At 49.2% G+C, this 25053-nt stretch overlaps 1 protein-coding gene across 11 annotated transcripts in view; it reads right to left on the bottom strand.

Annotated features, from left to right (window-relative positions):
• The window catches only part of TLN2 (talin 2), a 420448-nt gene that overhangs the window by 39136 nt on the left and 356259 nt on the right, over positions 1-25053 (bottom strand). For all 11 annotated transcript variants that reach the window (XM_078079262.1, XM_036081097.2, XM_078079259.1 and 8 more), the window contains 7 exons: positions 21985-22086; positions 19438-19557; positions 12231-12377; positions 6025-6191; positions 4930-5113; positions 1646-1771; positions 1326-1442 (listed from right to left, as the gene is read on the bottom strand). In XM_078079262.1, the coding sequence (XP_077935388.1) occupies positions 1326-1442; positions 1646-1771; positions 4930-5113; positions 6025-6191; positions 12231-12377; positions 19438-19557; positions 21985-22086 (963 nt within the window). The remainder of the gene's footprint in view (positions 1-1325; positions 1443-1645; positions 1772-4929; positions 5114-6024; positions 6192-12230; positions 12378-19437; positions 19558-21984; positions 22087-25053) is intronic.

Here is a 25053-nt window from a genome sequence, read left to right on the forward strand (position 1 = left end):
CCACCCCCCTAGACCACCCCCCTAGAAAGGATGGGCAGCTACAGTTAAGCTGAATGCTTAGTGGAACGGATGCCACCTGTATGGAGCCCTTCACAATAATGTGGCCCATGTGGCACATGTTCCTTTGGAAACTTCCTATGTCCACAGAAACACACAACCCGAGTCAATGCCAGACCACACTGGTATACGGAGGTTGACCATATGTAACTTTCCAGGAGAGCTCTGAATTTCCAATCTCCTCTACTGCCACCACTAGCCCCACCCACACCTCCCAGAATGTGGGGCCAGACTTTCGATAGGAAACATCTAGCCAATGTAGGCAGGTAAGCGTCAGGCAGCAGGGCTTAAAGACACGGCCTACAATTTTTAGGTTCTTCTTTGTGTGAGAACCAAGTATAACGCCGACCAAGACTGGTTTCATTAAAAACAGGACAAGAGAACCCAAGGCTCCATCACCAACCCCAAAAGAACTGCTGGTTTCTATTGCTGATCCACAGGGGCTTTCAGCCTTCCTAGGTGACCCTCTATAGATGCAGAATAACTGGCAGCAAAGGCAGGACCCCCACTCCCCGCCCCGAAAGAGAACTTGAATCTATGATCAGACCTCCTCTGAGAAAGAAATCTTCATTTGAAACCACTCATTTTCAGCATATTTTTATTTCTAGGGATTAGGATGAGTCAATCCATAACCATCACGGGATCAAAAGAACAGGGACAGTATCCAGATCACAGGCACCAGGACACCCTCACTCTACGACGCTGGAACAAGGCAAGAAAGAACACACGGGCAATCTCTCTGAGATCACAAGGATCGCCAACAGAAGGACGCTGAATTTTAAAGGGAAGTGTCTCAGGTAAAGGCATCCAGGTTTCTCTGCTAGGGAACCTCAAACACCAGAATCTGTATGTGTGCAGTGATGTGAGCTGTTGCTGACAACAATGGGAATCAAGAGGTGCTGTGTGTCGCTCTGTGCTGCAGACACACCATTTAAGTTCAAGGTGAGAGCAAACAGCCACATGGAGTTCTCCCTTAGCCAGGAATCTTCTGTAATGCTTTTGTTTCATGCTCCGATTTTAGTGGAATTAAACCTGAATAGTCCTACATGATACATTTTAATTAATTTCTTAATTACAAATCAACTGTAGCCAAACTCTGATATGGTCAGTTATGCACGGGGCCTCAAGGCTACCAGCAGGTAGGTGAGCGGGCCGCCCTAGCTCAGGCGCTCTAGGTAAAACCTCTTCCTGCTACAGATCTCAGAGAAGTGTTTTGGGGTCAGCTCTTGCACAGGGGTGCCCGAGGGAGGTGACTGCTGGCTCCTTACCGTGAGCTCCTGTTTCATGTACTCAATTGTGGCCTCAAGCGCCCGTGTGCCCCGGGTGGCCTCGTCCTCCACCGCCTTTACAGTCTTGAGGAGGGAGGTGACATTGGTCACCATCACCTGCACAGGAAGGAGAGGCCGAGAGAAAGTGAGGAGCACACTGAGGTCCACTTCCCGCTCCTTTTAGTTCCAGATCTGATGCCATGAGCAAAACCACTGCGAAGTGAGGAAGGAGCTCAGATGCATACGCTCCCATTATTCTTGTTTCTCTCACTATACAACTCTCCCTCCACACCTGCCCCTGACTTGGGGCCCCACTCTACCTTGGCAGCCCCCTTGAGCTGGTACATGGAGGGGTCATCAGCAGGCTTGCTGGCAGCTCCCTTGGTAGCGCCGATCAGATCTGAAAGGGCCTTGGCCACGTCTTTGATGGCATTGATCAACACCACCTGAAAGAAAGCAGAGAGCCCAGGTGAGTAGCCCCAGCAGTCACCTGCTGGTCTCACCAAGAGCACACAGCCTGGGGGCCAGGTGCGGGCATCTGGGAGGCAGGTCTCTATCTCTGCAGCTCTCAAGCCTGCAGCAAGGCAGATTCTCCAGGAGCCACCCCTGAAGATGCTGATGGAGGAGTGTCCCCAACGGACACTGCCGCTGAGCCAGAACACACACCCCATGTGTGCTCAGCATGTTCAAACACCTCTGGCTGGCAGCTCTGATGACAAGTCACCTAGGAAAGGATGCAGGCAGCGAAGCAGACCTCTGAGAGCCAACACCACTCACAGGCACCCTGAACTGGTAACCAAAACCATGGAGAACCAAATGCTAGCCTCACACCCTGGCCTGCAAGACCTCTGCAGCAGCCCACCGGCATCTCTGGCTTTGGTTCCTAGGATTCTGTGACCTACTTAACATGCGACAGGCAGATGGGTCTGTCTTTCTTCCCCAAGGCAAATCCCACTCATTCCTACTTCAGGGCCTCTGCTCTTGTTCCTCTCTCTGCCTGGAACCTGGCTCTTCTCATCAGTCAGGTCTCAGCTCACATGTCAGGCCCTCAGAGACCTTTCCCGACCACCCCCAACCTGAAATTCCATCAGCGTGTCCTGTTTTCTTTATAGCACTTATCAGTATGTGGAACTACGGTCTTCTTCCCCAAAGTAGAGGTAAGCTCGAGGACAGCCAGCCTGCACTTCTGCCTGTTGTGTTTTGCACTCAGAACAGGGTCTGGCACGTCACGGGCTCTCAGGAAATACTCACAGAATGACCGAATGGACAGGTACACACCCTAATAACACTGGAAAGAATACGGTATCTCCATTCTTATCATTGAGCAGAGACCACAGGCCATCTTTACAGGTGCTGGACCTGGGGTCTGAAGCCCCAGCCATACTTCAGAATGACATGACAAGACCTGCCTTACATTTAAGTCTTAACTCCTACTTTGGTAACAGTGACAGTTTCCCTTTACTGAGCGCAGTGTTCCAGGTGCTGAGCCACACATGCCACCCATGACCTTGCTTCATCCTCGCCACTGCCATTCCAAGTGGTAACTACGATGCTCCCGTCCACACCCCCAGGGCCTGGGATTCACACGCTAGTCAGCGTGATCCCAAGGGTCATGGTCTTAACCTTCACACTCGCTTACGCTCTAGGGCTCTGGCTCCTCACGTACAAATGGCATTAGCAGCACCAGCCCTATCTCACTGCAGGGCTGTGAGGGTGACCGCATAACGTACGTAAAAACCCATCAGAAACTCGTGTCCTTGACGGCTAAGAGCACAGTGACACTTCGCCTCTGCCCCTCCCACCCTCTCCAGCTCTGTCCTGTACCTTCTCACCCCCAGGGCACAGGGAACCTCTGAAACCACAGGGCAGGTCAGGGCGTGACGGGGCTCCTGAGGAAGGGCCGACGGGTAAGGACCTCAAACTGCCTGCTTCCGGCCATCATAGCAGCGAGTGGAGAGCAAGGGACAGCAAGCAGAGGTTGCTGCCAACACCCACCGTGCACGGTCCCGTCCCTGGTCACTAGGAACTGGCTGGCGAGTAGGCACGTTTTTGTGAGGGGTATTTTCCACTAGAAGTCTCACTAGAAGCTCTAGTGGACATCTAGACCATTTGGGCGCCGAGACTCTAAACAATTTGATACACTTCTCTGTGTTCAAAGATTTAAACCCTCCTCGGCCTGTTCACTTTTCCTCAAGTGGCGCCAGGCTCAGAGAGAGTGGATTCCAACCCCACTGAGCGCTTTCAAGCTTTGCCTTCCTCCATGGGGGTAAGAACAATACCACAGGCAGGGATTTGTGTGAATGCTTCGAATTCCAGAGGGCAGCCAATCTGAGCTTGGATGTTATCAGAGAGAAATCGGGCAGGAGGAGTAAAATGGCCACACGTGGAACGTTTCCTCATGGAGCTCTGCTCCACTGGAGGATGTCGGGCAGAGGAGGGTCATGGCCACACGGGAGCAAAGCTGGTGGCCTTGTGTGAACCACAACAGTAACTGTCGTCAGCCTGGGCACTGGATGGTAGGCAGCTTCCTATCCAGTTTTGTCCCATGGGCCAGAGACGAGTTAATGGAGTGTGGTTTAAGCAGTAAAAACTGAGGTGTGTGCCATCTGACGGTGCTGGGATAGACAGAGCAGATGGGTTTTAGGTTCTGCCCTTGGGAATGGGGAGAGTCTGTTACTGGTGGCCCTGGCTGGCTCTATGTTCGGTAACAGCTGAGTACATATTTGTGGAACATCCACTGTGCTGCACTGGGTGCTTAGCTTCCAAAGATCAATAAACTGTGGGTGCTGTCCCTGAGAAGCTGGGGGTCCAGGCTGAGGATGAAGGAGCAGGCAGGTAACATCAGTGACATGGTTAAATCCAAAGCAGAGTTATAGGAGCACAGAGCCCTACCCTACCCCCAGCTCCTCTCTCCCCTCCCTCTCTCAAGTGCTGTCTATACACACTGGCTTCCTCTCTTTACCCTCACCTGGCCACTCCCCACCAAGAGCTCCTGCTGGGGTGGCCACTGGCCTCCACGGTACGAGGACCAGTGGCCAGCTCTCAGACCTTCATTTTCTTGACAACTCAGCCGTGTCTCTGGTGGGTTGAAACACTCCCCCACTCTTAACATCAGGAGCCCTGGCTTTCCTCCTACCCGTTGCTGTTGCTTCTCCATCTCCCTAGGCATCTCTGTCTCCTTACTATGGTCTTAAACGGTGGCTCCCTCAGCTCTGCCTTGAACCCTCCTTCTCCTCTCGCCCCATGCTCTCCCTCTCCTGTGGTTGCAGTCACCGTCTATACGGGAACAACCCCTGAATCCATACCCCCATACCCGTGCAGGCTTATGCCCCCTCTCTAGTTCTACCTGTGTTCTCTCCAGCACTGAACTCACCTGAATTCACCTCCCGGCCAAGCCCGCTCTCCCTCCAGGGAGCCACCGTCCACTCGCTGATCTCACCTGTGACGTAGAGTCCCTCCTGGCCCGCTCCCTCGCTCTTATATCCAAATGCTCACTGTGTTCAACTGTTCACCAGTCATCTCTACCCCCAGAGCCGCCACCACCGTGTGCGCCACTCTCCCGCCAGACCCCAAACTGCGGATGCACCCCCAGCCCCACCGGTACCTGTGTCTCGGGGTCATCAGAGCCCAGGCTGGCGGCCCCCAGCTTGACCACCTCAGCGAGCTGTGTGATGGTGGCCGCTGACGACTGCGCTGCCTGGGCCAGCTTGTCTGGCGTGGACGCAGCCCCCGACACCAGCAGCTTCGTGTCTTCCACCAAGGCCTTGGCTGTCTTCAGAATGTTCTCCCTGAGAAAGCGGGGAGAGGGACAAAGGGCAGAGCTTGGCTACTGGTAGTTAGGAAGCAAAGAAACCCTTCCTAAGGGATTTTTTGTTAAAGGGCTTTAAAGAACAGAGATGATGGATTTCCCCTTCCTTATCGGGGTGCTTACTGTCTTATGTAGGAAAACGGGAAGAGGAGAGTCAGCCCGGTATCCACGGAGTCGATTAATAGTAAACTTCAGTGAAAGATTCAGGCCCACCAGTTTGGCCCTCTTTCCCCAACCCTGTAGCTCAGTGAGAGGTCAGCTTCTTTCCTGTGGTTCCCCCTAAATACTTCACAGCTACAGGGAGCTGCAAGGTCATCAGAACCCACAGGGCTGCATCGTGGAGTGGGTGACAGCATTGGTAATCTCCTCCCTAGCCCAGTTCTGGGACTAAAGAGAGAGGAAGAAAGGTACTGGGCATGCGGCAAGGCTATGGGGGAGGACTCTCCAGTGGCAGATGGAGACCCCAGCACCAGCCTCCAGGAGCAGGGCCTGAGGAGCCAGCGTGGGACAGACAGCAGGCTCAGAGCCCCACTCTCCTTTATGTCACAGCTAAATGGGCCTGTCCTGGCCACTCCCACTCCCGCTGGGGCTGGGAGCAAATCAGAGGCACATCTCTCTAGCTTGGAAAGTAGAAGATCAAAAAGCTGTCCTCTGCCAGAGCAGGCTGGATTGAGGCTGCCAAAGGCACAAAGCTGGAACATGACTATGTGTTTACAGTTGGCAAATAGGGCTTGTTTTGATTATGTGGTTCACTTTCTCTCCTTGAGCATCTTATTGAAATCAAAATGCTTAACCGCATTTCTGGCTCCTGGGCAGAGTCTCCCAAGTCCATCAGGCCAGGCTAAATCTCTCCCCATCCAGGAGCCCCCAGGATGACCTCCACCCCCATACCTGTGGTCTGCAAAGGTCTCGTTGTTCTCCGAATTCAGGGTCCCCGCGGTCGCAAACATGATGGTGGTGTCCAGGTCGGCTATAATCCCAGACACAGCGGTGGCGGCTGTGATGCATGCCTGGGTCCCCTTGTTCCCAGCCTGCAGAGCTGATAGCACCAAGGACACCTGTAGGCAGACGGGGGATGTCAGGGCGAATGGGGAAATGGAGAAAATGTAACCCAAAGATTTTCAGACTCAAGTATCACTGAAAAAAAAACCCCACTCAAAAAACAGGAAAGGATGGAATTCTTCCAAACTCATTTATAAAGCCAAAATTACCCTGATACCAAAACCAGACAAGGGTGCCACAAGAAAAGAAAATTACAGGCCAACACGCCTGATGAACATAGTACAAAAATCCTCAACAAAATATTAGGGCACTGAATTCGACAATACATTAGAAGGATCATACACCATCATCAAGTGGGATTTACTCCAGGAATGCAAGGATGATTCAACACCCACAGATCAGCCAATGTGATACACCAATAAAGGATAAAAATCTTATGATCATCTCAATAGATACAGAAAAAGCATTTGACAAAATTCAACACCCATTGATAATAAAAATTTTCAACAAAGTGGGTACGGAGGGAACGTACCTCAACATAATAAAGGCTACATATGACAAACCCACAGCTAACATCATACTCAACGGTGAAAAGCTCAGAGCTTTTCCTCTAAGATCGGGAATAAGACAAAGATTCCCCACCCTTGCCACTTTTATTCAACAGAGTATTGGAAGCCCTAGCCAAAGCAATCCAGCAATTAAAAGAAATAAAAGGCATCCAAGTTGGAAAGGAAGAAGTAAAACCTCCACTATTTGCAGATGACATACTGTATACAGAAAACCCTAAAGACTCCATCAAAAACTGTCAGGCCCTAATCCATGAATTCAGTAGAGTTGAGGGATACAAAATCAACACACAGAAGTCTTTTGTGTTTCTATAAGCTAATACTGAACTATCAGAGAAATTAAAAAAATAATCCCATTTATACAACTGCATCAAAAAGAATAAAATACCTAGGAATACATTTAACCAAGGGGGTGAGAGACCTGTATATGGAAAACTACAAGACGTTAAAAAAAGAAGTTGAAGAAAACACAAATAAATGGAAAGATATTCCATGCTCACAGACTGGAAGAATCAATATTGTTAAGATGTCCATACTACCAAAAGCTTTCTACAGATCCAACACAATCTCTATCAAAATTCCAATGACATTTTTCACAGAAATACAACAAACAATCCTAAAATTTCTATAGAACCACAAAAGATCCTGAGTAACCACAGCAATCTTGAGAAAGAACAAAGTTGGAGGTCTCATGCTCCCTGACTTAAAACTATATTACAAAGCTATAGGAATCAAAACAGTATGATACTGGCATAAAAAACAGATACATGGATCAATGGAACAGAGAGCCCAGAAATAAACCCAAGCATATACAGTCAATTAATTTATGACAAAGGAGTCACGAACATACAATGGAGAAAGGACAGTCACTTGAACAAATGGTGTTGGGAAAATTGGACAGCTACATGCCAAAAAAAAAAAAAAAAAATGAAACTGGACCACTGCCTTACAGTATACACAAAAATTACAGTATATACAAAAAATAAACACAAAAACTTTAAAATGGATTAAAGACTTGAATGTAAGACCTGAAACCATAAAACTCCTAGAAGAAAACATAGGCAGTAACCTCCCTGACATAGGTCTTGGTGATGATTTTTAGAATCTGACACCCAAAACAAAAGCCAACAAAAGCAAGAATGAACAAGTGGGACTATGTGAAACTAAAAAGTTTCTGCACAACAAAGGAAACCATCAGCAAAATGAAAAAAGCAACTTACTGATTAAAGAAAATATTTGCAAATCATATATCTGCTAAGGGCTTAACATCAAAAATATATAAAGCATACATACAACTCAATGGCAAAAAAACAACCCAATTAAAAATGGGCAGAAGAGCTGAATAGACATTTTTCCAAAGAAGACAAACAGATGGACAACAAGTACATGAAAAGATGCTCATTATCATTAAATATTAAGAAAATGCAAATCAAAACCACAGTGAGATATCATCTCACACCTGCTGGCATTGAGATCATCAAGACGAGCAATAACATGTATTGGCAAAGATGCAGGGAAAAGGCAACCTGGTGCCCTGTCGGTGGGAATGTAAATTGGCGCAGCCCCTGTGGAAACAATATGGGGGTTCCTCAAAAAACTACCAACAGAACTACCATAGGATCCAGCAAATGCAGGTCTGGATACTTACCTGAAGAAAACAAATTCTAACTCAAAAAGATATGTACCTCTACGTTCACTGCATCATTATTTACAACAGCTAATCTATGGAAGCAACCAAAATGTCCACAGATGGATGAATGGGTAAAGAAAATATGGTATATATTATCCAGTAGGATATTATTCAGCCATAAGAAGAATGAAATTTTGCCATTTGTGACAACATGGATAGACCTCGAGCGCATTTTGCTAAGTGAAGTCAGTCAGAGAAAGAAATGCCATATGATCTCTTTTATACGTGGAACCTAAAACAAAAAACCCAAGCTGGTAGATAAGGAAAACAGACTGGTAGTTGCCAGAGGCGGGGGACGGGAGTTAGGAGAAATGGCTGAACTTTTTTGTTTGTTTGAATGCATCAAATAAAAATTAAAAACAAAACAAAACAAAGCCCAGCCAACCAACCTTATAGCAAAAGGGAGCAGTTTTCTGGTGGGAGGGAAGGTGTGGATTGAACAAACATGCTTCAAAGGCACAAACTTCCAGTTACAAAATAAGTTAAGTACTAGGGAGACAGTGTTCAACATGATGACTACAACTGACTGTCGTATATATCGCGCAGCAGTGTTAAGAGTAAATCTTAAGAGTTCTCATCACCAGAAACAAGTATATTTATTTTGTATCTACACGAGATGATGGATGTTCACCAAACTTATTGTGGTAATCACTTTATATATAATACATGAAAGACAAACCATCATGCTGTACACGCTCAACTTCTGCAGTACTGTGTATCAATTATATCTCAAAACCAGGGGAAAAAGTAAAAAACAAGAACAGTGAATCTTCTCTCTGGGACTCAATGCAGCTGGTGGGTTAACACATGTTTTGGTGTCAACATCTCAGGCTGAGTACCAGCATTATCATTTGCTGGCTAAACGACTTTGGGCAACTGTTCAACCTTAGTTTCCTCATCTGTAAAATGGGGATATTATTTCTTGCCTATCAGGGTTGTTGGGAGGAACAAGGGGGGGGATGCATATCTATTCTCTAGCATGGCACATAGTAAGTCATCAGTAGAGAGCAGATAATTTTAATAGGATTACGTTTCTGGGACCAGAGACAAGTTCAGGCTCCTATGAAAGGTGTGGCCATTTCTGTCCCCTCTGATCAGGTTTTCTGTAGAACAGCCTTCTGCTAACACTCATCATTCCTGCCCTTGGCTGCCTCTGGATTTGAAATGCTTCAGGGTGGACCCCATTGTGGCTAGAGCCCGAAGCGTACCTGCATATGTCACCTCTCCACCCAAACGCTCCCTTGCACTATCACCTGCCCCTAAGTAATAATTCCAGTGACCCGAGAGTCCAGCAAGTTGGCTCTGTTCACTCCAGTGACTTCCATGCCAGAAACCCTTTGCTGCCACCCATCACCCCCTCCAGAACACCCCCACTGTTCCTAGAGACACTTTCCTACAACACAAAGCTAACTCCCCCACACCCTTGGGTACAATTCTCCCCTGCTGTCAAGGGAAGATGAGCTCCTTGCACAACCAGTTCAACTTTTCTGGCCTCCCACCACATTCTTGCCACATCAGCCTGCTCCTCACTTCCCCAAACATCCCCTGCCCCTCCTGCGGCGTATCTGCCCCCTGCCTGCAATACCCCCTCCCTGTTCTCCAGCTACCAACCGGCTCATCCTGCAAAAGCCAGCTCAAAGTCCTCATCCAGAGCCATAGCTGTGCCTCCTGAGGATTCCACAGTTGCTGCTGTCCCCGCCCCCAGGACAGCCCATTTAGCACAGGTTAAAACAGCATGCATCTGGCGAGCAACTGGAGACTCTTGAGTCTGGAGACCATCTGGAGTTGTCCTATTCATCTCTATGCGCACACCCACCATCCTTGACCATGGCTGACCCAAAGAAGAGTCTGAAAATATTCTGTGAATGCATTGTTTAAAAACACACTGACCAGGACCGAGGAGTTACAGCATCAGTGAGGGGCAGAGAGTTTGTATGCTCTCTTCCTTCTGTGCTGCTCAGATCTGAGCAGAGGTGGTGGACACAGCCTAGCAGGCAGGGCGGGGGGCCCACTTCCTGAGCACCTGCCACGTCCCAAGACCAGCCCACAAGGATTGGTTTCTCTTCCTTATTTGCCTGATCCTCCCTCCTGGAGTTAAATGCTACTATGTTCCACCAGGAAAAGTCAGGATGGCACAGAGCTGGCCTGGGAATGAAGTATCCAGTTTCTGGAAAGAACTCCCAGAGGACAGGTGACAAAGGCCAAGACAAGGAATCCCAAGTCTGGGAGGGACGTTCTCTCAGCCAGACCGAAAGAGAGAGAGTCCATAAACAGTGTCCCGCCTGCTACAAAAGGCGCACAAGTCAGCAGTTTATTGAGCGGCTACTAGTCCCTAGGGGATGAGGACACAAAGGTGAGCAAGTCAAGGGCTCACGGCTGGTGGGAAGTTACAGACACAACCAAGCCACGTGAGAAAGACACACCAGGTAGAGAGGGCAAGGCAGGAATATGGAGCAAGAAAGCACCGAAAAGGCTAGTTTAGTCTGAACAGCTGATTCCCTGCTTTTGAGCCTCCTCCAGGTGTCCTAAGGGACACCTCTGCCGGGAAAAGCAGAGAGACGGAGAACAGCTCAGCAAGGTCATGTTGCTTGGCCCCACTGGCCATCATGCAGCTTGGACCCCCGCCTTCCCTCCTTCAGGTGCCAGTTCCAAGGTCTTCGACAGGGGAACTTGGCCAGAGTAACTTCGACAACAAGGAAGGGCTTTGAAAGGAGGGAGAATGCCTTCCTCCAGCTCAGAGATGGATTGCCTCATCCCGTGGAGTCCAAGGAGGCCTGGGCAGGCCTGTGGGCTGCAGGAGACAGCCAGACGTCGCTCGGCCTCGGCACGGGGCCAGGTACAGAGTGGCCTCTGCAGCGGCAGCTGCCAGGTGAGGGGTCCCCCGCCCGCCCAAGTCCTGTTGCCAGCTTCTAAACAGGGCACAGCTCTATGTCCTGGGGACCCGAGTGAAGGGAGGGGAAAAGCCAGCAAAGCACCGATGCTTCAGCCTGCACTTTGAGCGGTCTGGAGGACAGCTGTCCTGAAAAAGGACTTGGAGAAACAAGCCAGGCAGGAGACGAGTATCCTGTGGGGGGTGTAAGGGAGTGCCGGGAATGAAGGGATGCTGAGGACGGGCTTTGTCCAGCAGGGAACCCTGTGGGAGAAGAGCGTCGGAGGACGGCTTACAGACAGCCACGGCCAGGATGTCGGCCACGGTGAACCGTGTGTTTGGCCCTGCACCAAGCACTTCTACACACACCACCGCATTCCAGTTTCCCAACCCTACGGGCCCGGCATTGTCTTTCCCTGGGCTCATTCTGCAGGCTCGGGAGGGGGAGGTCACTTCGCTGAGACCCCAGAGCCCCACGCACTACGCTACGTATAGGATTCTTTCCACCTCCGACGGGCTCCTGCTCTCTCGACCACGGTGCTGGGCCACTTCGGGTGGGGTGCTCAACGCTTCCCCACTTCACGGTCTCTTCTGGGAGGAAAGAGGTCACACAAAGAGAGCTTTAGGCCCTTCCCAGTGCCCAGCACCTGGGAGCCTCCCGGAGAAGGAAGCCCAGGGGATGAGTGTCAAAAGGGGTTGCAGGGAGGGGCTCCTGGTGCTCATGTGACTTTGCTATGGTCTGTCCCGTCTGTCTGTAGGAAAGCCCATCAACAAAGTGCACCGCGGGGGCCCTGACTTCCGAGGGACAGTCCCTCTCAATGTCTCAGGGCTATGAATCACCCCATCCCTGGGGAATCCCTGACTGGATCGTCTTTGGCTTAGCTTCCTGCTGATATCCCTGGTCACAGTGGGCCACCGAGGGCCAGTGTGGATTACTGTGGCTGCGTGGGGCCCGAGGGCTGCTCCTTACCTTCTCTGTGACTGCGCGGGCACACTCGATGAGCTCCCTCTTGGTGTAGCTGTCTGTGGGGCACACCTGGAGGGCCCCCGCCTTCTGCACCAGGAAGATGCAGCCATGGCCCAGGTCCTGCACGCGAGTGCGAATCTGGAAGCCGATCTGTGGAGGCAAGCCCGGGGTGGGGAAGGAGAGGCATGATGGATTCTGCCATCGAGGGTTCCCCTACGTGGAAAATTTCTTCTACATCCTATGGGAGCCTGGCTAGGAAAATTCCACTGCTGTTAGGAGTCTGTGCTTGGTGGAGTATGGAATTTGGTTGATTTTACTTCCCTTTTTAGAGCCTGTAAAATGCCCACAGTCCCCAGGAAGCAAGCCTGTGTCTCATCATCTTAGCCTAATGCCTTTCTGATATTTGTTACCTTTTCTGGTGTACTGTTTACTTGCATCCCTAGCCACCTGACGGAAATGTTAGTTAGAAGAACTCTGGGGGGGGGGGCGGTAATTATTAGTCATTCATGCATTTATTGAGCTCCTGCTGTGTGTCGGGGCCTCTCCTGAGAAGGGATTGCATTTACTTTCATTTATTTTGCACGGCAGCTCTAGAGAGTAATTATAAGTTCAAAATATATAGCTTTGGTAAGAAGCATAAAGCATTCAGGTTCCTGCAAAATTGGTATGTTTATAAGCAGAACACCCCCTTCCTCAGCTGTGTCCCGCGGTGAGAGCCACCTTGCTGGGCCCAGGCTTCCTTTCTATCCGGCCAGGTTGTGGTTTCCTTAAAAAGGTACATTTTTAGAGCTAAAGGCTCAGCAGGCACACATTCTTTTAATGACCTCTGACTTGTGTGATTATAAAAGGTACTTTGCCTAAAAGAACCCAAATGAGCTCCATGATGGACAGGCTGTCAGCTGTCTCTTTAAGGCCTAATAAATTCTACCTCCCGAAGTTTGCATTCCTCTGGCTGTTTCACATCAATTTTCATTTTGGTCTGATCAATACAGCTGCCATAAACAATCTGTCCTCCAGCCCAGGTAAGCAACTAAAAGCAAAACACCTTAAGCTTTAGTTAATAAGTGTTATTTCCAAGACTCCATGATAGCAAGAAGCTGTGGCTTCTCCTTCCAGCATCTACCAAAAACAACTACTAAGATCTCAGGTATCCTGAGTAAAAGCTGGGAGATCTGGACCACTGGGGTGCTATCTTCCAGCACTGTCCTAGTTGAGTAGTTCAAGGCAGGGGGAGATTGGGGTAGTGAAGGGGGCTGCAAATGTTAACTCTATTATTGAAACACATCATGCTTTTAGGGAAAAAAGTAATTCCCTTATCCCCTTAAGGCCCAAAGGATATTTAAAATCCATTTAATAGGGGCGCCTGGGTGGCTCTGTTGGTTAAGCGTCTGTCTTCGGCTCAGGTCATGATCCCAGGCTCCTGGGATCGAGTCCCAGCCTGCTTCTCCCCCTACTTGTGCTCTCAGCCTCTGTCAAATAAATAAAATCTTAAAAAAAAAATCCACTTAATGGAAAATTCTCCGGATCCAGAAGGTGAAGCTTTGGCTCTTTTGGGGGTGCTGCCAAAGCCTCACAATCAGGGAGGGCTGCCTGTGGACCATCTCCAGGTGAAATACAACATGAAGATCCTCTAAGCTGGCAGCTCTGCAAACAGGTCTACCACTGAGGAGGGGAGAGGCACTCCAGTTCAACCACCCAGCGGAAACACCCAAAATGTCGCTGTTTGCTGGGCGTGTCTACTGGCTTAAACACAAGGCCCCGCTGAAGCTGGGGGATGCCCCATGAAAGCTGAAAACTCATCCTGGCTCTTGAGCCTTTTCTGATCCCTACACACTCGAGGGTCAGAGCTAATCCACAGGCAAGAGCTCTGTGTCAAGGATGACCACAGGTCTCTAAGTGACAGGCACGGCTGGGAGAGCCAGGTCGGGGGCAAATGGAAGAAGAAACAGAATTTCAAAATAAAACTGACCTTACTAGTTCAACCTCCTCGTTGACAAATGAAGAGACTGTGCAGGTTCAGAGAAGTGATGTGATTGGCCCAAGATCACACAGCCAGTGTCTGGCAAAGCCAGATGAGCACCCAGGTCGCTCTACCCATCAGATCAGTGTTTACTAATTTCGTTTTTTCCCCACTTAGCATTGCTACCATCCCTGCACCCCCCAACCCCCGCCTACCAAATCTCTCCTGGAAATTCAACATGCAAAATTGATACAATGTGTTATTAGTATACCCTTCCTTTATGAGTTAAAGTTTATGTCCTTGACTCAATAAAAAGTCAACAATGAGATTACGTTAATCAAAGTTTAAAAGTCAGATTCTGGAGCCTGATACAGCCTCAGCCACCGCCTCATTTCTGCATTTTGCTTGGGCTGCGGTGTTGAGAAAATCCTGTTATGTGCGTACAGGTTTTCCTGTAGGCCCCGAACCCTAGCAGGGAGAAGCGGCATCAGCCTGAGGTCTGCATGAAACCACCCAGTGGCCCATGGTAAGGTGCTGGCGGCCCCCAGTGGGTTATCACTGGCCCGGCCCAGAGTTTACTCAAAAACACACACCGTTTTTCCTAAGAGTTTTAAAAATAGTTCAATTATGTTTAAAAAGTGAGCCTTGAGTCAAACGTGCAGAACTTGCAAAGTGCCTCCCAGGGCTCAGAAGAGTAAGGTGGGAAACCCCTGTGCTAGGAAGGACCAGGCTCGGTGTCCCACTTCTGCTCCTTGCTCAGAACCACGCCTGAGCTTCCTGTCCACACAATGGTGGGCACTGGGGCAAGCACAGGCCTCTTAAGTCACTCCCAAATGGCCCTGGAGGTGCGAGGGTGAAGGGACCTACTCCTCCACTGACTCAAGCCTGAAACCTACGGGCAGACATGACACATCCTCAATGACACTCTCATGCTCCTTCAGCCCCCTCGTGAGAGGCCCTGCTATGAAAAATGCCCCAACGTCCTGATGCTCAGCCCCTTCCTTGGAGGGGACACCATGCATGTAGCAAAGGATCCTGCAAACGCACTGCAGAGTTGGGACAGTGGTCATTAGGGAGGAGACTCCAGGTAGGAAGCACCAACAAAGACTAGCACCAGAGAGCAAAGGGATAAGCCGAAGATAAGGCAAGAGTTATACAGAGTCCTTGGGGTTCTTGGCCAACCCAGGGCTTGGTCCTGGCCACAGGTCTGTGCCAGGTCACATGATTACCTTCTTGGTGCCCGGAGGCCACCTTGAGGTTTGGCCACGCAATCCTCCTATATGCTTGGCTGCGTAGTCCTAGTTGGACAGCATGAGGAAGGATGGGTATCATGAAGGCCATGTTGAAATAGGCTTCACTTGTTTTCACAGGCTAAGAGGGCTGAATGCAATAGGAAGGGGAGGGATCCAAGAAGCCAGCCCCAGGCCTGCCCTCAGCTCTTCACCCCCGTGGGCAGCACGGGTAGCAGGAAAGCCCACGGGCTCTGCTTCTGGCCCAGCCCCTCCCTGGCCATCAACCCCCTGGGTGAGCCAGCTAACCTCCTGGGCCTTTGTTCCCTCACCTGCGAAATGGGACAGAACCTGCCCTACTACCCAGGGCTGATGGAGCAAATGAAAGGTATGTGTGAACACATCTCAAGGTAGGAAATGCCACATGAACGCTGTGACAAGGGGTAGGTTGGTGAGGGGGAAGGAGTAAAGGCTGTGATGCCCTGGGTTTGAATCCTGCCGTTGCCATGTTTACTTCTTTACTTACTTGAAACTTCACTTATTCCAAAAAGTTATTTCAAGCGGCTTTCACACTGACTCTTTGTAGCTGTGTGCTCTTGGACCATTTAACCAAGTTCCCTGAGCCTCAGGTTGCTAACCTGTGAAATGGGGAAGAACCAAGGATTGTGGAGTTGTGAGGGTACATGGGACAGCCCCCAGCATGGATCTGATCTGTGGTGTGGACTTGATGAACATCTCTCTGACTATTCTTTCCCACGGGTACCTGGGACAGCTAGGGCAGGCACTTAAAGGGGACAACAGAAACAACACACTCTTACTGCAATTTCCCAGAACATTCTGTACTGCTGGAGGAACATCTGAGAGAGGGAATGCATTTTTAAGACTGTATTCAAAAAGATAAGGGCTTTAAAAAGGCTAACTTCTCAAAGTAACACTAAATTTCTCAGCAAATCTGTCCAGCCCCGAGGGTGATCTGACTTAACCACCAACCAGTGCGTATTATAAAGGAATGTTGCTCAGACATTCAACTTGGGGTTTTAAATTGGCGACTGCAGTAAAGCATGACTCGAACGTCAAGAAAAACCCTCAATTCCCTTCCTGCCCAAATGGCCATTGTCTCCTGCTTTTACGTCCTGGGGGAAATTGGAAGTCTGGCCTTGATGAAGTTTTGGATCAAATTTCACTTGGAGGGGGTCTCAGAAATACTGATCTTCTTTACTGCCTAAAACTAAAGAAAATGTACACATTTTTCTCAGGCTTTCAAAACAATCACATCTAAAACCAGGTCAAATATCATTCGCCTGGGAGAGCCTGCGAATGCTGAAAGGCAATAGTGGATGTTGGCTGACAGGCTTTACAGTTTCTCCTTAAAAAGAAAAAAAAACCCAAAAAACATGGAAGGGAAAGAATCATGAGCACAGAACAGAAACAGGGCATCACTTTCCACCTACAGAAAGTGTGTCTCGGAGCGGAAAGTTTTAGAGAACTCCACCGTAGACACCCATCTCATGTTTGGGAAAAGGCTATGGTTCTTGCCATGGGCTCGCGACAAATGTTCCTACCAGCTTTGAAGACACGCAGTATTACACGCGGTCACGGCAGAGTCCCCTCGGAGACAAAGCCGTAGTCACTAGATCTCCCCCCACCCCCCGCATTTATATTTAGCACTGGTGGCTCACAGGATCTCCATTTCCTTCTTTTTTTTTAAAAAGAGAACAGGGATCTTTGATTGGGAAGTGGCCTAAGGGTTTTGACTTTCCTGAAAAAAAGGAGTTTTCACAGTGGTGTTAACGGGAGTTTGAGTTTTCCCTGAAAAAAGCAGCAGATAAAGCTCCTGCTTGGTGTTCAGAGGGCAGACCTTGGGCTTCTGTAGTTGTCACAATCTGGAAAAGCCCAAAACGCTGACTCGGCACGGCAGCCTGCAGGACTGGAGCGAGGGAGCAGCTTCTTCCTTGCCCTCGATAGAAATACTTTCACATGCTGTGATGTGGGGCCCTCTTGGCGAGAAAACTAATTCCACAATCTTGGAATAAAAAAACTACATTGCTTTAGGGATCTCCCCGACCTTCTCAGTTTTCCCCTAAATATCTGTCTGGCAAATGCACACAAAGAATTTTCCTTAGCAAGCCACTGGTAATTGTATATTCTCTCTGCCCCTTTTTGCTCCAGGTCACAGTGCTCTTGTGTCTGGAATGTAAAATAGAACTCAAGATGCAATGGTGTAAAGGGAGAACCTTAATGAAAATGTCAGCTGCTACAGACACGGGGCCAGGGACTAAAGTAATCTCGTGTGGGGCTTTCAGCGATACCTTTCCTTTCCTGGCTGCTCTGACATTATTTTGTATTTTGCTTCACGGTCTGGGTTGCGGGGAGAAAATCTACTTGTTTCACACGTGGGCTGGGGAGCTCTAAGAACTCAGATGTGGAAAAGTCTCCACAGATCATGGGCTCTTCACTCAGTAACTCAGGCCAGTCAACGTCTGAACTGACCTGATGGATCTAGATTCCATTTTTTAAAGATTTCTGGAAACAGAGATCCAAACCCTCCCCACAGCCTCTTTGTTTTTCCATCCCGCAAAGCCTAACACTCTTCCTTTTGTCCAGATTGTTCCTTCCTGTAACATAAGTTCCCTTAGGCTTGTTGAGGAAATTCAACATTACACAGAATCCTGATTGGGGCCGGGGCAGGGTGGGGTGGGGTGGGGTGGGTGGGTTCTGATGATTTTTCTTTCTGGGTAGTGACTTCACAGACTCATTACAAACAGAATTCTTCATGCTGCAGCCTAAATACTCAACCATACTAAAATCTCAAAGTGCAGGCACTGTTAGAAACCTACGTCATCCCATGCTAGATATATATGTATGCAAGTGCATACATATGAAACTCCTGTTTACATGCGTTGTTATGACATATGTTAGCAAGGGATTTTGTTTTGGGTCATTTCTGCATCATCTCTGGGAGTCTTTGTGAAGACGTGCTTCGAATGGACTCCTGGCAGACCCGGCGCTAAGGGGCCTGGGGACACGGACTGTCACTGCAAGGAGAAGGGAAGACCGGTCACAGCCGTCCCCCCTGACAGCCCGCTTCATTTAGGAATATCATCAACAGGATTTGTGCTTAATACATGGCCCGCTGAATGTCACAGAATGCAGTCACCTTCATCTCCCCAGTGTCCCTGCAATCTCCTCCACTATTCTTTATTCCAGACGGAGCTCTGTGTCTCTAAGGAGCCATGCGGTAGCTGGGCACAGGGCACCTTTTTGTGCTAGCATTGGCATGGGTGTGATCGGGCATGCGCCACTCCAGCCGGCCCGCTTGCTTCCCAGGGGATCACTAGATTACTCAGGTGTAGCAGACAGGAAAGGGGGCTCTTAGAAAGGGGCCTCTGGGACCAAACTTTGGCCAAATTAAGACTCTTACGGGTGTAGGCATTCTGAGGCAAAGTCTGTGTTTCACCACTAAGGAAAGCGAGTTTAGGGAAGACAGGTAGGTAATGAAGAGGAGTCCACAGAAGATATGGGGGACGGTTCGTAGAAAGTTACCAACAATAGTTGGGTAAGACTTTGTGTCACAAAAGTAGGCTACCCAGCCCTTTCTCAGATCGGGGCAGTTAACTCCCATACTTGGCTCTTCCAATACTGCTGGGAGCCTTTGGAGAACAGGAAAATCCCCGAGGAGGATGAACTAAGCAAGAGGAAGATGGCAGTGTGTGTTGCGCTCTGGGAGCCGGGCAATGGGCTGGGAGACAGGTGACCTGGCCGGACAGTCTCAACGGAGGGCGTCTGCCTGGAAGCCCCCTTCCCCAGGTGGACCCAGCTCTCCATCTGCGGGCCTCAGAAAGGACAGTGGGCTCTGAGCACAGCCTGGGGCCACCGGGTCTGTACCTGGGGGGCTGGAGGGACAGCGGTGGGAACTTATCAGGCCGGAAACTTCTAGGGGGAGCTAAGCTATCAAGAACCCCCCAGGAGTGGGTAACCAGTGTGCATGTGCATCTGAGAACAGGGGCTTATGGTGGCAGACCTCCTCTGGCTCCGCCGTGGCTGCTGCCATCTGGCCCTGGAGAGCCAGGTGCCCATAGTCACTGGTCATTTGTGAAGCCAGTCCTCCCAACTCCTCCGGGTTAGTAACCGACTTAGTCATCTGGAAAAAGAAAACAAGCAAGACACACACACACACACACACACACACACACACACACACACACGGAAAAAAGCATGAGAACCATGTGTTAATACCACTGGAAGCCAAAGGGTTTCATTCACTTTTAAGCTCTGGACTTGCATTTGGGGCTGGAGAGGGCAATTCAAGCGAAGCCCATGCTGCGACGTGCACAACAGGCCAGGGCCCCTCTCAGGCCAGCAGGTCCTGGCGGGGCCAGTGGGCGACATGCTAGGCTCAGGCTGGGCAGGCCCTCACGGCCCACTCTGGGAGGTGAGCATGGCAGCCCCAGCCGGCCCGGCCCCGCGGGTCACCATGAGATTTCCCTTGGGGAATGCAGGGGGTATGGGCCTCAGGCAGTGCCCATCCCTGGTCACATTCTGCTGCTGACCTGGTCTCTGGGAACCCAGAAGCAGGTCCCACCCGGGCAAGAGGGCATGAGGATAGGGCTGTTAGGGAAATCATGACTGAGAAGTGATGGGTGAGCCCAATATCTGGGAGGAAGATATTCAAAGAGAATACACATTTATAATCAATTTGTGCCAAAGGATAACAAGGGTTCAGCCACAAATTTGGTTAAGAGTCCACTGTAGCCTAAATGGTTGAGCTCTGCCTTTTCCTTATTAGGATATTCAGTATTTTCTGCCTGCATCATAGAAAAACTTACCTAAATTTATCCTACCTAGCTAACACACTAGTTTCTAGATTTTCTTTTTCCTCCGACAAAACGCCTCTTAGTGCTCTGAACAGTAGTTTTAACTGCCGCCCAGAAAGGTGTCCTTGTCCCTCCTGAGTAAGAGGATCCCTCCTGCCGCACCTCTTCTCTCTCGGTGGCATTAGAAGACCTTGACTTTAAAGGGCTTAAAAAAAATGCTTTAAATGGCTCCATATCCACAGAAGCTGGATGGGAACATGTAGTCGTCTAAGGCACGTTTATCAGGAAATGTCACAGGCTTTCAGGTGTAGGTGTGGTTCCCAAGGAACCCACACTGAACCCCGAGAGAGGGAGGCTGCGCCTAGCGCTGCTTCGTTTGAGTCCTGCCACGCAGAACACAGCGATTCTGGGGCAACCTGACATGGCGAAGCAGGACCCTTGCCCACTCAGGACCCAGGCCAGCTAACCTAGCAGCAGCCGTGCAGCCCCCGGCTGGGCTCCTGAAGAGCATGGGCATCAAGACTTAAGATGGGCCTGCTGAGAATCTAGCCTAGGAGATACTCCAGAAACACGAGGAGGCCACTCCAAATATTTTCACCTCCTGCGGCGCTGTGCTCCCTGCTCAGAGCACTTGGCACTGTGGGGCTGCCTGATAGGACCTGCGCCCTGCCCCGGACTCCCCCGGAGCAGAACCAGCTGGGGTCTGACTCCAGCTCTTTTAGTCCCTGAGATGGGCACTGCTGCTATTCCCCTTCCTGGCCCAAGTCCTTTTAAGCAACAGCAAACCTGGCACAATCACTGAGTTTCTAAGAAAGAGCAGGGGCCAGGGAAGCCTTTGTGGTCCAAGCTCAACCTCTAGTGGACACACGACTACATGACAGAATCACCCCGAGGTGCCGGCCTGGGGTGGGGGCAGGAATGGTGCCACGGCTCAGTGTGGTCCCTCCAGCCAGGGGGCCGCTTCAACTCTCAACTAGCCTCGTGTGGCAGCAGCAGAGGGGCATCTTCCCAAATTTTATTCCGTGTCATCTGAGCCTTCGAAGGTTAAGAGGAAATTTCTTACGACATACCCCTATTTATTCTGTGAGGACACCCTTTGTCATCTTTTGTGCAACTTTTTAATCTATCAGGATAGCATTCTCTGTCTCTCAATGCCGTTTTTATCTAAAGATGCATGTAATACAATTCTGATGGCAATACATCTTAGCAAAAAAAAAAAAGAAAAATTGAAAATTACCTCCAAAAGTTACATGCCTTCTGTTGTCAGGGAAATTGTCTTTATATAACCATTTCATTTTGCCTGAAAGACTGGCATATCTCTCTGTCCAAGGACTGTAACTTGATTCCATTAGACAATCTCTATTCCACCCCACATGTCTTCTCTTGTACTGTAACTTTATAAAAACACCTCAAGTCCTTTGCGAGGTGAATAGGATTTTTTTTCCTTCCCCCTTACCTCTAACTTCCTTCTCATTTTCTCTCCCTCCTCTGCTCCCCTGTCCTCATGCCCAAGTCTCAATTATCTGTAATTCCCTCTTGCAGCTTTTCCATGAAACAAGAGCTCCAGTGGATGGGGGTGTCTAGGCCACAGGCAGCCAGAGAGACCACAGATAAAGGACAGAGCTGGGGCCCAGAAGGAACTAGAAACACAGGGTAGTCTCTGTCCCACACAGACCCCGATTTGAAGACTCGGTGGTGGTAGTGGTGGACACCAGCGCAACCGACAGTGGGTGGGGCAGCTCTTTTCCTCTTACCATTTCCTGAGCTGTCACCGCAATGGCTTTGGAATATTTAACCACAGTCGTCTGATAATCGACAAATGTTCCCTTTGGTTCTGGAGGAGTGCCTTCATCCAGCTACAGAGGAGAGAAAAAGAACCCACATGTCAGGAGAGGAGAGTTGAAGTGTGCACTGTATTTATTAGAATCGGGAACTTTGAAAAATGGAGACACCCACAGAATTTCTTTGGTTTAGAGGCAACAGCATCCCCCAGCTTTGGTGATAAGGACTTTAACAGAGGTGCAAAGACAGCACTTGGGGTACACAGGCAAGGGGGCCCCAAGCCTTGTCTGAGAGGAGACAGAGGGCATTCCAGAGGAATGACATTTCTGCCAGGTCTTACCAGGGGAGGAGTCCGCTACATATAAAAGGTAGGGAAGGGGTCCCAAGAAGTGGATTAGAGTTCAAGCATATGGCGGTGGGCATGGGCCAGACACATCTAGGGGAGCACAGAATGGCAGAAGATGAACCGGGAGAGGAGGCGGAATCTACATCGTGAAGGGCTTCCCTAGGAATGGTGCAGTCCACAGAGGTCTATACCCTGGAACCCTTGCTTCTGATCTAAGTTGGGGAAGATAAGGAACTGGAAGCACTAGGAATAATTTGTGGCTCATCTGACTCTGAGAGCAATAGGAATTGAGAGACGGGAGAGATCACTGTTGGGGGAAGAGCTGGGGCCCAGTGGGACAGTGGCTCTGTCCCTCGAAGGGTTGGGGACATATTGGTTCAGAAGACTTCTATTTGAGGCCTGGTTCCAGGGCTTATGAATGGGCCTCAAGCTGGTTGCTTAAATTCTGAGTCTCAGGTCCTTCACTGGAAACTTCTTAGCATCGGAAGGTTGGAGTACACATCAACTGAGACCATACCTGGCCAAGAGCTACGTGAAAGAAGAGGAGATGATGACCAGGATGATGAAGAAAATGATGATAATGTCAATGATGACCATGATGAAGAAAAAGGCGACACCTTCACCATCATCATTATCACTACTGTCACCATTGACTGCTGAATGGTATTCCAGGTGAGGAGACAAAATAAGGAGAAATGAATACAGGAAGAGTGAGTACAGTGAACACAAGAGGGGGCTGTTGAGAGCAGTGGGAATGAAGCTGAGCTGTCCGATGAAGAACCTTGAAATCATGAGGAAAATGGTGGGATCTGGGATACACAACAACATATTTGAGAAGATCTTCCTGGCAGATCTCTGCCAGATAGTTTGCAGTCGGGGCAGAGACTAGGGGCCAAGAGGGCACTTAGGAAATGTTAGATGGAGTCTTCAATAAGAGCTCCATGTCACAAGCTGGCGCTAACTACAATATGAACCGAAGGAACATCTCCTTGCAGCCTATGTGTGATGTGGCTGCACAGTTTGGGAATGTAATTTCCATCAAAGCATCAACACAGACTCCAGGCTAGATTTTTCTGGGTTTCTTTATCAGGGATATAGCTGCTGCCAATTATCTCCATCACACTATGGGGGTCCTGCTGGTCAAATGAGGACTGAGTTTTGGACTCATTCACTTGGTGTAAACTGACTGGGTCCAGCAATGTGCCGGGAGACTTCATATGAACTATGGCCTAACTGCAAACACACCAGGAGCTGGAGCTGGAGGGCAGCTTAGAATATAACCTGCCAGTCCGAAGACAATGAGAAAGGGAAGAACAAAGTGGTCAATTTTTTTGGATGGATCTCAAATTTCTTTAGTTCAAAGAACTTTCTTTTGTTCTGAGATTATAGCCTTCCTATTCTTTTTGAGGGGGAATGTTAACATGACCTTTCTTGTATGAAATAGTAGTGATGCAGAGAGTAGGCTTGTTTCTTTAACCTCCTCCCCTGGTCAGAAAGAACAAAAAAACCATCACCACCACCAACACCAAACAACCCAAACAAAAAAGCAAACAAAGAAAAGGTAGTGGGTCACAAAATCCCCAAGACTGAGAACCACTAACCTCATTGAATAGGGAAACCAAGGTTCAGAGAGCTTGAGTGCTTTGTCCAAGGTCACCCAAACCTGATTACTTCATATTAACCTATCAATTCCCAAACCTTCTGGTACTCAGACACAGAATTCCAGGAAGAACCTCCACAGCAGAAGCACCAAAAGTGGCACAAATTACATCCAAGTTAGACTCAACTTTGGGTACACTCATTTTTTTCTGCCAGTCACTCAATGCCTTTGAGAATTTCAGACAACAATGCTGACAGTACATCAATGTTGTAACGAAAGAACTGAAACTCAGAAAACACCCTTTTTCTAACCCTTTCCTGCTTAGGGGCTCAAAGACCCTGGAATATCCCTTAATACAAAGTGCGCAGCAATGGGCAGGTTGGGGTAGGCTGAACAAGAGGAGAATGCGGAAGAGGCCCTGGGTAGAACCTTGGGTGTCAGGTCTGGGTAGACGGGAGTTTAGGGGTACCAATAAAACCCCGACTGTATACTCTGCAGAATGGAGGAAAGAACCCTTTGTTCCTGGCTTCTGTGGTTCCTGTGGCTAGCAATTCCTAACTATTGCTATCAGGTAACGCCAGACTTCTCTCCCAGCCCTTCCAAAAGAGGCAAGAGCGTCCTGGGCTGAGTGGGAGAACAGCGGCCAAGCCACTGACATCAGACAGTACAAGAGCTGCTTTCTTTACTGAAAATCCATCTAGATATGCAAGGCTCAGTGGCTATCAAAAAAAGGCTTCAAGAATCTGACTTCCATATTCCAGAGATTTATGGAACTCTTCCCTATTGTTAGAGTCATTCGGAAAAATACCTTCTCCTAGGAAGAAAAAGGTTATCATTTGAATTTCTAATTTGTATTGAGAAAACTGGAGCGCCATTATTTAATATCCTTGGTACAAACATGGCTTCCTTTCAAAGCTCGGGTGTTTGGATGTCCTGAAAACCAAACACACCCATGGAGACTTGCCCAAAGGCTTTAGAAAGAGGGGGCATTTCACTCACTTTCTGCCAAACTGTCCATATTTGAGGCACGAGAAGCCCACAGCAGAAATTACCAGAGTGATCTGACAAGGCACGTCTGGGGTCTCTAAAGCAGTC

Source organism: Halichoerus grypus, chromosome 8 (genome assembly GCF_964656455.1).
Source record: "Halichoerus grypus chromosome 8, mHalGry1.hap1.1, whole genome shotgun sequence".
NCBI classification, from domain to species: domain Eukaryota; kingdom Metazoa; phylum Chordata; class Mammalia; order Carnivora; family Phocidae; genus Halichoerus; species Halichoerus grypus.